Raw genomic sequence first — 11,035 nt, forward strand, 5'->3', positions numbered from 1 at the left:
CAGCAAGGACATCCCAAGGCAGGGGAGAAGACACAGGCAGGAAGCATACAGCAGAGGCATGGCCCAAAATCGTGCTTTCCTGTAGCCTAGGGCCACAGTCAGAGCCCTGCAGCGCGTTACCACTGTGCTTTGGATCAGAGCCCCCAAGTCTCACGGACTCAAAGGTGGGGTTCAGAAGATGATGGGGTACAGTTACAGAGCTGGTTTCCCTCTGAGGAAGCTTGCTCCAGAAAACACTCCAGAGCCTGGAAGCCGCACTGAACCCATACACGGGTGGTGCTGGGCACCAGCAGGCCCAGCTTGGCACTTCTTCCCGCTGACCTCAGGGAAGCGGTGCGGCCACATGGACAGCGGCTCTCTGAATCTCTGGCACCAACCACCTCCGTGCCACCAGCCAGACCCCAGTGGAGTGCTCACAGTGAGGCCACCTGACTTGAGGACCCCTAAGACCGCAGGTCACGTGAAAGGGTAATCCACGCACTCCCAGCCAAGCCTCCTGCACCTCTCCACTAGGCCACGCTGGCCTTGGCATGGGTTGCTTCCTGCCTGTGGACCCCAGGATGGTACTGCAGGTCTTTCCCTATGACAAGAAACAGCGACACTGTGACCCACCTGGCCAAGTGGGCTAAGGTTCCCAGCTCCTCTCAGAGACCTCCTGGGGCCCCCCAGCCACACCCTAGTCTGGGTTTTCCTCCCAAACTGGCTAGAGGGAGTCCCTGCCCTGCCTGATCACAAAAAGACCACCATGTCCCCAAACACACCCAGCCAGAGCTGAAGGTGAGGCCGCTGGCCCCAGAGTCTGCCCTGTTTCCCACCACCTGACCCATGCACAGGAGGCTCTAACCCAGGTTGGTCAGCACTGTGGAGAACCCTAGGGCTGGCCTGAGCATGGCTCTCTCCTGCCTGTCTCCAATGCCAGCCCACGGCCCTGGGGACACCAGGTCACATGAAAGGGGAACCCACACAGGCCCAGCCTTCAGTCAGCTGGAGGTTCGCAGCGCCTGTCCTGTCTGGAAGCCTGGATTCTCTCCAGCTCTGAAGCGCCTGGCAGGTCTGGTCCCGACCAGCAGCTCCCTGCCCCACACCCCTGCAGGCATTCCCGGAGCTTAGCCCAGCAGAGAAGGGAAGGTCCCCCACCCCGGCTACTAGAGCCCACAAGAAGTCCCTCAGTTCGGCCACTACAGCCTGGCACCAGGTCCATACCAGGTACCCCACCCCCTCCCAGAGGGCCAGCACAGGGCCCCCGCCAAGGGCAGCCAGGCCAGCTTCCCCATGCTCTGATTGTGCTGCTTTTCCACTCTGCAGGAGGCTGTGAAAGGGAAGGAAGTGCCCGCCCCACTGCAGCCATTAGCCCAGCCCGCAGGCAGGCAGGCCTGCCCAAGCCCCACCCGGCCAGCAGCCTTTGTTCTGCTGGCCACCAGGGAACTCGCTTGTCCTAGGGACCTCAGGCCTTGGGGAGCCTTCTCCACCCCTCCATGGCCTGCACCCCAGGAGCCAGGAAAGAAGTGGGCAGCAAGCAGAGCAGGGGCTCCTGAGGACCCACAGCACCTTCCTCAGCCAGCCAGGGGAGCCAAAGGGAGGAGACAGGACCTGGACAGCCCCAGCCAGTACCCAACCAGGCCAAGCAGTGGGGTCTTGAATGCAGGGCCCTGCCCAGACCCCAGGGCATTACATGGGGTCCCAGGATGAGGCGGGGCTGCCCACTGAGCTCAGAGTCCACTGGGAAGCCCACACAGGCTGCATGGCACCATGGCCAGGGACCTGTACCCCTCTGCTGTGTGGGTTCCCAGGAGGCTGACCTGTGACCACAGCCCACTTTCTTGCTCTTCTGGGGGTCCTTTTTTTTTTTTTTTTGCAGAACCAGGGATTGAACTCAGACACTTGTGCTTGCCAGGGAAGCACTTATTCCACTGAGCCATCTCCCCGGCCCCCATCTTGCTCTTCTGTCAAGAGAGAGGATGAACCCAGGGACAGCACCCTGAGTCACAACCCTGGGCCATTTCATTTTTTATTTTAAGACACCCTCACTAAGTCATTAAATTCCCCAGGTTCGGCAAATTTGCAATCCTCCTGTCTCAGCCTCCTAGAGTGCTGAGATTATAAAATTCAAAGCTGACTCTCCAGACAAGCATCTCTCCTGGGACAGAGGACATTGACCCTAATGTCAACCAGGCCACACACCTCACAGCCAGGGACCCAGAGGGAGAAGCCACTGAGCTACACTTGGGTCTCTGAGAACCACACAGCCTGCACCAGGGGCCAGCAACTCGGGGGCCAGGACAAGCAGAGCCCCGCGGAAACCCCACATTCAGGTCTAGTTGAACTCATGGCACCTGTACTGCCAGCCTCCTGCACCTCCAGGGTTCAGCACATCGGGGGTCAGTGGCAGCAGGGCCCTGGGGTGGTGCCCTGGTCACTGTGCAGTCGCAGGACCTGACCACCAAAGCCCAGCATGGGTTGCTCCTCAGCCTCTGAAGTCAGTGCCTTTGGAGAGACAGTAATTACTCCACTGCAAAATATGACTTTTAATTTCTCCTTTAGGGTCTAATTAAACAGATATTTTACTTGCATTTGGAAAAATATTTTTCTTAATTTGATTCAATTTAGCACCCCTCATGCCAAGGGCTTCCAGGAGTCTGCCCTACGTAGAAATGATAGCTTCTTGTTTCTTAGTTCCTCGCTGGGTCTCCAAGCTGAGGTAAGTAGTCCTTCTATTTTCTCCAAGAGCCAGCACCAGAAGAGACGTCACAGCTGACTCCAGGTCTGGCCCAGCCCCCACCCGGGGACAGCACAGACCAGGCCCTGCCCCCATGCCCACAGGGGTCCAGCACCTAGGTCCAAGTCGCCCCAGACCCCACCTCACGAAAGACTCTCTGAGCCCATCACCACCGGGGACCCACAGTTGGGACCCCAGCACCCACAGGCAGGGACCAACAGGACCAGAGGCCCCCAGAACCCTAGGTCCCTCTGCCCTACCCTACAGCGAGCATGAGCGAGGACCTGTGATCGCCATCCCCTCCACCTCGTTCCTTCCCTTCCCAAACAAAGCACTGTGGGCCTCGACCTGCACCACTGCTTCCGGAGTTGACAACAGATCCAGGAAGGGCTGGCTGCCAGCAGCTGCACCCACAGGCCATGTAGCAGTGGACATTTCAGGTCCCTACAGCCTGGCAGGGCCTGACTTTCCAGCCTGAACACCAGCATCCAGGCCTCGGCTGCCCAGGGCCCTCCCACCCTACCAAGCATCTCACGCCAGGCCAGGGCACACCCTCCAGGTGCAGCTCAGAGCTCCTGGCAGCACAGGCTTCTCCCATGCCCACCCAGCACCGACCGGCATGCAGCCCAAGGCCTGTGCCAGGCACGACCCAGCTGGACCACAGGACACAGACTTGTCATTGAGACCCTCTTCCTTCAAGGGCCTCTCTGTTTACTCACTGCCCAGCAGGCTGCTGGGGCCCACAAGGGTGAAGGCTTCCGCTGGAGGGTAGCCGCAGCCCCGCTCCAAGCCAGGGCAGCCCCTCAGCTGGCGCTGTGGACACTGCTCCAACACAGAGCCTGCCCAACCCTGTGGGCGGTGGGCGGAGCACCGAACCTCAGCTGCCCCCCCTTCTCTTTCATGGTCTTTTTTTTTTTTTTTTTTAAACAGGAATTGAACTCAGGACCTCAAGCTTGCCAGGCAGGCCCTGTGCTATTGATCGATATCCCTGGCCCTGCCCCTTCCCAAAATGCATGGCAGCACACAAACTTCAGGAAGAGGCCGCTACACCAAGCCAGGCCCACGCAGGACTAGCCCAACCTCCCACACTAATACCCCAGTTGCCGGGCAGAACAGGCCCTGAAGCAGCTCAAGAGCCACACACTCAGCCACACCTGGGTGCTGCCAGGCACGCAGGCCCCTACTCCAGGCCTACAGCTCCCACAGCACAAGGCCAGAGGGACTGGACACTTCCCCTCCTGAGCAGCTGGGTAGCAAAGCAGAGTGTGCCCACATTCGGACCCCTGCTCCAGCCTTGCCTCTTGCCATCCCCTAATCCCTGCCCCTTAGGGAGTCCCTGAGCCCATCATGGACTCCTGGTCTCACCCTCAGGAGTAGGCTGGTGAGAAAGCTGGGAGTATATCCCCCAAGTTTCCTCCAGCTGGAGCAGGTGTGGGACAGGGTGGATCCGTGCTAGGCAGGAGGGCCCTGCAGCTGCACCATGGCAGCTGTCAAGCAGCCGGGGCCAAGAGGGCTTGGGACAATCGCTCAGGCCACTCAGTTCCAGCTGGGGACCAGCAAGAGGGTGCAGAGTCCTGTCTGGAAGGCCAAGCTGGGCTGTGGCCACAGGCCGAGGCTGGGAGTCAGGGCAAAACACAGCAGGGCAGTGCCTGGCACGGTCCACCCAGAGACATGCAGTGGCTCGGCCAGGCCACCACCCAGGTCAGGGATCATGGTACAGGATGGCAGCCATATATGAGACCAGATATTGCCACACACGACACCAGCCCACCACCCACCTAGCACCTAGGGGGATGTGGCCAGAGGGCTGGGAGGCCTCCCAGGGGAATGGGACACCCAAGGCTTGCCCTGCCCACAGGGGCGCCAGAGAAGTCACCCTAGCCCCGGATCTGCCTAGACATAGGGCCTCGGGGCTCCACTCAGGAGAAGGGGTGGGAAGCCAGCACTTGTGACCAGCAGCAGACAAGGCACCTGCAGCCACAGCCTGCGGAGCACAGGCCCCCATTCCAGGGACCAAGTGACAGCCAGACACCTGCTGCACATGCTCAGGCCAGCCTCACTCTACTTACTCGGTCGTGTACAAAGATCATGCATCGGCCTCTAGAAGCTACACAATACAAATTAGAAACCAAACTACACAACTGGACACAGCTGCAGTGAGAACGTACAGGAATGACCAGTGCCCTCAAGATGCATGGGAAAGTCCCCCGCTCTTCCAGAGCTGCATGGGTCCCTGCGGGCCTCCTGGCTGGCAGAGCAAAGGGGAAACGGAGCCTGCCCTGCTGTTTCAGACAAGATCATGCCAGGGCCTCACTCAGTCCAGCCCATCCTGTGCCCTGCACTGCCCTCCAGCAGAGGCAGAAGGCAGCAAAGCAGCAACCACACTCATCCAGCCCCTCCCAGAGCCCCCCGTCAGGCAGGAGCTCATCCTGGGCACCCGAGCCACATGCACTGCACCAGGTGCCAATGCTCACCTCTGCCCAGCCCAAGATTCCAAGGGGCACAGCCCACATCCCTGGGCTCAGCCTCCACAAAGCCTGTGTAGCCCCAGGCCAGGCAGCAGGGCAGGCGAGGCCAACCCAGGAGGGAAGGTCCTCAGCCCACAGCAAGCAGAGCCAGCCTACACCAGGACCCCTGAAAGGCCTGAAGGCCCAAACCCCATGAGTCCAGCTCCAGGTCCCTTCCCAGCTGAGTCACCTTCCCTGGCAGGAGCCCAGGGAGCCCTGGCCCCTCTCACACCTCCCTAGGTGCCACTGAATCCAGGATACCTGGGCGCGGCTGAGGAGTCTGGGCTCCACCCTGCAGCGCCTGAGGCAGACACTGTGCCTGGCACGTTGGGAAGCCCAGGCTGGGCTCCAAACAGCATGGGGGGTGCAGCCACAACTGGGGGCCTAGCCCAGGGCAAACATCCAAATCAGACACTGGGAGCTACAGACGAGGAGGCAGCAGCTTCAGGAAGTGACGGAATGGGGAGGGGATGGGACCTGTGCACCTCATCTGGAGTCAGACAGGAAGGGCCACGACAGGACAAAGGCCACACACGAAGCCAGGTTGCAGACAGGAGCACTGGTCCCATGCCAGGGAGGCCCCTAGGAACCCCACGCTGCTGAGGAGACAGGGAGCCCGAGCTGCACCGTGTATAGCCTTGACTGCCTGGTAACCACCTGAGCAATACCTGGCGCCATGATGGCGCGGGGCCATCTGCAACGCCACGGCTCAGGAGGCCGAGAGGGTGAGACACACCTGGAGCAAAGGCCAATGGGGGGAACTGATCACGTCCCCATCTGAGCGATAATCAATTCAGCACTGTTACTGATAGCTCCCATGTCACCAGGCCTCTGGAGGGGTTGCCACACTGAATGACTGAATGTCTGAGTTCACACAGCAGCTGGGATGGCTCCCATGTGAGACCCTGCCCCATCCCAGCAGGGAATGGCCCTTGCAGGCCACCACCGTGGGAACACAGAGCCAGAATCCAGCCCCAGCAGCCCTTAGGGTCACTTAGCCTGGTCATAGATCATTCAACCAACATCTGAGGTAACCTAAACCCCAAGCCCTTTTTAGCAGGAGCCTAGGTGACACCCCAGACTGCCCTGGGAACAAAGTCTGCTAGAACCTGGCAGTGAGGACACAGGATGAGGAGAGACTTGAGGCTCGGGCCCAGCAGAAACAGGATAGGCCAGGCTCTGTGAGTAGTGACCACAGGCCTGCAGGAAGCTCAGAGGCAGGGCAGCTGGGAAGGGAGTGCAGGGAACCAGGGCAAGGGTCCTGGACCAGGACCAGCCACATAGGGACACTGAAGGTGTGGAGAAGGGCACCTGAAGGGTAGAGGTGGCACTGTCCTCGGATCAAGAAGGTCATCGGGGCAGGAAGAGGACACACACTCCCTGTACCAAGCAGGGCTGAGGAGAAGGGGTGCAGGGCTCAGGACAAGGTCCCTACAGCCTCCCAGGAGCTGAGTGTGCTGGGAGGGAGAAGGGGCCTTAATGGGCCTTAACTGGGCCACATGATGGCCACCACTTCGGGAAGCCCTGTGACACACAACACGAGCCTCTCAGGGCTGCCAGGTCTCCAGCAGGAGCAGCAGGGTGCGGATGACCAAGGGGACCCATGGGTCCCTCAACCCTAGACCTCTGCTTGTCACTGAAGCTTAGCAGTGACCTAGCAAGGCACTAATGGCCAGGGCCAGCCCGGTCCCAGCCTGAGGACTACCCAGACCAAGTTCTTTATAAACAAAGAAACACTGGGGAAAACTTAGCACCCCAGCTTTGGATGCCTGGGGTCACCACAGCTTTGAGGAACAGAGGTGCACCAATCGCATCCCAGCCAGTCAACTAAGGTTGCATTCCAAGGGCACACAGCTCATTCTGGATGCTGCAGGGACATCGCTGAGGTCCCAGGGTTGCAGGACGACCCCAAAGCCTCCTCAGCCACAGCACCCACAGCCGGACAGCACTTGCAGCACAGGCCTGATGGCCATTCCCCCAGCGGAAGCCATGCAGTAGGACAGCATCCAGGCCACACTTGCATAGCCCTGGCCCAGGACCCAGGGCGGCAGGTACTAGGGTCAGCCAGGGAGGCCGGAGCCTACCCTGAAAAGCAGCAGCAGAAGTCAAAGCCAAACTCAGGGATGTTGAGACTGAGAGGGGCCATGTTGCTGAAATGTCCAAAGAACTCAGATGGATGACCCTGCATCCCCCAGAGCCTGGACCACAGCTCCACCTAGACCCCACCCCCAGAGCCCATTGGACCCACACAGGACCAGGCCAGGCAAGGCAAGAGCAGGGAGACTGGCTGTGAGTAAAGCCCCTCCGCTCTCTGGCCTCAGTTTCCAGAAGGCCCTCCAAACCCTGTCAGCATCAGCACCCAGGACTAGACCCTGGTACTCTGCCCTCCCCAGGGTCCCTGGAAAGGGCTCAGTATGAAAGCCAGACTGGCACCTCACCCTGCCAGCCCAGAAGGGAGCTCAGAGTCTCTGTCCCAGACTCTGGCCGCGCACCCTCCTGGAGAACTGTACTCAGGTTCCACGGGGATTCTGCGGACTTCCCCAAGCTCCTTCAGCCAGACTGCAGGCCGGCACAAGCTTCCTCTGGAGACGCAGGCCTCTCCTGGGCCTGCACAAACTTCCAGGGGCATTGTTCCTGGAACAATGGTGCCTGCTCTCCAGCAGGGAGAGCCCATGGGCGGCAGGAAAGCCCAGAGCAACCCTCTCCCACCAACACCCACCAGCAGGACTACACCTGGGAAACCCAGGGACCCAGAACCAGTAGGGACACCCCAGCTGCAGGGGTGGCCACCTCCCCTCCATGCTGTCTAGTGCAGGGAAGCCATGCCAGACACCTGGCCCAGGACCCAGGGGCCCAAGGAACCCCCTGACTGGCAGAGAAGCAGTCCTGCCCTGGGCGGGGCCCTGCAGGCGGGCTCCCCTCCCCCTCCCGACACAGCCAGGCTCCAGCTGTGGGACATCTGTGTGGAGAGAAATGCTTACCCAGACCCCTCCCATCTACAGCTGAACCCCAGGACAACCTGCCTCAACTCACACATCCCATGTTAGAGGGGAAACTGAGGCCCAGAAGAACAGAGGCAACAGGACAGGCTAGAACCCAGCCTCCCTCCAAGTCCCAGGCCTCTCAAATTGGGCCCTGGAGTGGGGTTACTTACCCGGAGGGGAGTTCCGGGCCCGCTGACCAGCTTCCACGCCTGCCGCTTGAGCTCCGCCAGCTTCGTGTGGCAGTGGCGGCACCAGCTGCCCCCACCGGCCGAATGCCCCTGCTCTGCCCCGGCTCCGGCGCCCTCAGGCGCAGGGCGGCTGCCGCATGGGTTTGGCTCGGGCCCCGCAGGCAGCCTCTTGTGCGGGGACACCTCCAACAGCGGTAGCTGCTCGCGGGCTAGGCCACTCTCAGCCGCCTGCGGGGGTGGGAGTGCAAGGGGACAGTGAGCCCGGCCGCCAGGAGCTACCACACTGGGACGCAGCAAGCCGGGCCCCAGCGAGCAGAGCCCCAGAGCGACGCTCTCGCCAAAGTTAGAGCCCTGCGTGGATCTGGCGCCCTCTCCCCTTGCACAGCAGGCCTCCTGGGTGCAGAGGCTGCCGCGCACGCCGAGAGTATGCACAGAGCCCCGGGCTTCTAAAGCAGCACCCGCCAATTTCGCAGCGCGCCCGGCCCCGCGTACCCCGGGAGCCGCCACACACTGCGGGACGCCGCGGCCGCCCATGGCCGGGCCGCAGGAGAGGAAGAGCGGGCTCCGGGGCGCCGTGGCTACGTGATCCGTCCAGGAGACGCCCCCATGGCCGAGCGCGGAGCTCGGAAGTTGGTGGCGCGGGCGAGCGGCGGAGAGCGCGCGGTGGCCGCGGCCGACGCGCTCCGGGGCTGGTCGGGGGCGGGGCGCGGGGCGGGGAACCGGAGTGCCGCCCCCACCCCACCTCACCGGCGGGGCCGGATCCAGCCTTCCCGCGGCCCTCCCACTCCGAGGACCCTAACTCGCTAAGTGTCTGCCGGGGGAGGGGTGGCGGGGGCCGGGCAGACGCAAGTTACAGGCGCGCATGCGCCTCTGCTCCACTCCTGGGAGACGCCCACCCGCTCCTCATTTTGCGGGCGGTGAAACTGAGGCCGCGCAGGTAGGTTTGGCCCAAGGTCACACCGCAAGGTAGAACGAGGACAAGGCTGGGCCTGAATCCCCAGTCTCTTTCACAGTACACCCCGGGAGTTCCATGTGTGGCAGCCACCCCTTGGGTCTGTCTTGCGTGGGTGAGTGTCGCGTGATCTGCGCCTCCCAAGTGCAGTGCCCGCGCTGGTTCTGTCTCTGCGGTCCGAGAGCGGCTACGCGTGCCTTGGCAGCCGCGCGCCTCTGCCCCAACGTGGGTGTGAGCGATGCGCGCTCAGGAAGCAGAGGCCCGGGAGGTGCGCGCAGGACCTGTTGTCAGCGAGCTTGGCAGATGGGAGCTAGCTCCGGAATTAATTGCCTGTTTGTCTCTGGTTGGGAGGTCGCCCCCGCCCCAGCGACCAGTTGCTCCCGCCTCAGTGAGTCTGGCCTCCAGTGTCACCGCCATTGGAGTTCGCGGCGGCTTGGGCCCTGGGCTCCGGGTCACCGCAAAACCCCAGACACGCGAATCAGGCCAGGCGACCTGCTCTCTGCAACGCAAGCGCCCCCTGCCCGCCGCTATGAGCACGGCTTCCAGCGCCAAGGACTGGGCGCTTCGCGTGGCGCACAGGGGTCCAGAAGCGCAGATCCCTAGCGATCCGGCTGGAGACCCCGGCCCACGGCTCCCCGCTCCCTGAAATACCTTCCCACGGACTCAAGATCCTCAAAGCGACCCTTCCTTTCCTTTTCTCCCACTCCTGTAGTAGGTCAGCCCTCCACTCCACGCGTCCCACGAAATGGGGTGTAGGATCTCCTGGCTTTCTAGGTCGTCTACGACCCGAGCGGTTCGCACCCGAGTTAGGGAACGAGGAATAAGGTGAGCAGCAGCTCCCCACTCTCACACTGCACGCCCAAAGCCTGCAGCTGCTTTCCACCCAGCCGGGAGCTGAGAACTCCTCCCCGAGCTCATACACCCTCGCGAAGGAGGGCGTCGGCCCACACCGGGATGCAGGCCCACCCTCCTCTGCCCTGGGAACCTAGTGGGGACCCAGGAAGCGCGGCTCACATCCCCTCCATTTCCTGCCTCACAGGCACCCCAGCCACGCCTCCGGGGCTCTGTCCTGCGCCTATTTCAGCCACACCCGCAACTTCAGCTCCCGGTGCGCCGCGGCGCTTCGCAAAGCACGCGTACCCTTGCTACATCCAGGCTCCCCGAGGGGGCCGAGACGCAACCCCTCGGAGGCAGGGTTGCACGCGAGAGCCGGCGTCGCCTCGGGGACTCGGGATCCCCTGCCTTGCTCACCCCAACGCCCACTAGGTGAGCCCGGGTCCCCCGCGCCGCGCTCTGCGCCTCGGCAGCCTACCTCGTCTCGCCTTGCTCCGGGCCGCGCGCAGCCCTCACCGGAGAGGGAGATGCGGGCAGCACCGACCCGGGAAAGTGCGGCCGCGAGTCCCTGCCAGAGCCGCGGGACCCATCGCCTGCTCCTCGCTCTGCAAAGTCGCGGGACAGCGCCGCTGCCAGCCCGGCCCGCCACCGCTCACCTTGCCTCGCCGCCGCAGAAGGTGGCTGGTGAAGCCCAGGATGATCTCCGAGTCCAGGCACAGCGCCCCCATCTCCAGCAGGCTGGGCACCTTGCGGGGCGCGCCGCGGGGCGGCTCGGGGGGTCCGGGCAGAGCCATGGAGGAGCGGAGCTCAGGCAGCGGCCCCGAGCGCCTCCCGCCGCCACCCCGCCCGCCCGC

The 11,035-nt window shown here is 62.7% G+C and overlaps 1 protein-coding gene across 5 annotated transcripts in view; it reads right to left on the reverse strand.

The window, feature by feature from the left end:
- The window catches only part of Kif26a (kinesin family member 26A), a 32,162-nt gene extending 21,187 nt beyond the window's left edge, over positions 1–10,975 (reverse strand). For 3 of the 5 annotated variants that reach the window (XM_023705658.1, XM_023705657.1, XM_023705662.1), the window contains exons 1-2: positions 10,838–10,975; positions 8,378–8,623 (exon numbers count right to left, since the gene is read on the reverse strand). In XM_023705658.1, the coding sequence (XP_023561426.1) occupies positions 8,378–8,623; positions 10,838–10,975 (384 nt within the window). Of the gene's footprint in view, positions 1–8,377; positions 8,624–8,857; positions 9,037–10,837 lie in introns of those variants that run through there. The other 2 variants (XM_023705660.1, XM_023705659.1) reach the window with 2 other exon arrangements.
- Positions 10,976–11,035: the final 60 nt, after the last annotated feature.

Source organism: Octodon degus, unplaced genomic scaffold (assembly GCF_000260255.1).
Source record: "Octodon degus isolate 3935 unplaced genomic scaffold, OctDeg1.0 scaffold00226, whole genome shotgun sequence".
Classification (NCBI taxonomy): domain Eukaryota; kingdom Metazoa; phylum Chordata; class Mammalia; order Rodentia; family Octodontidae; genus Octodon; species Octodon degus.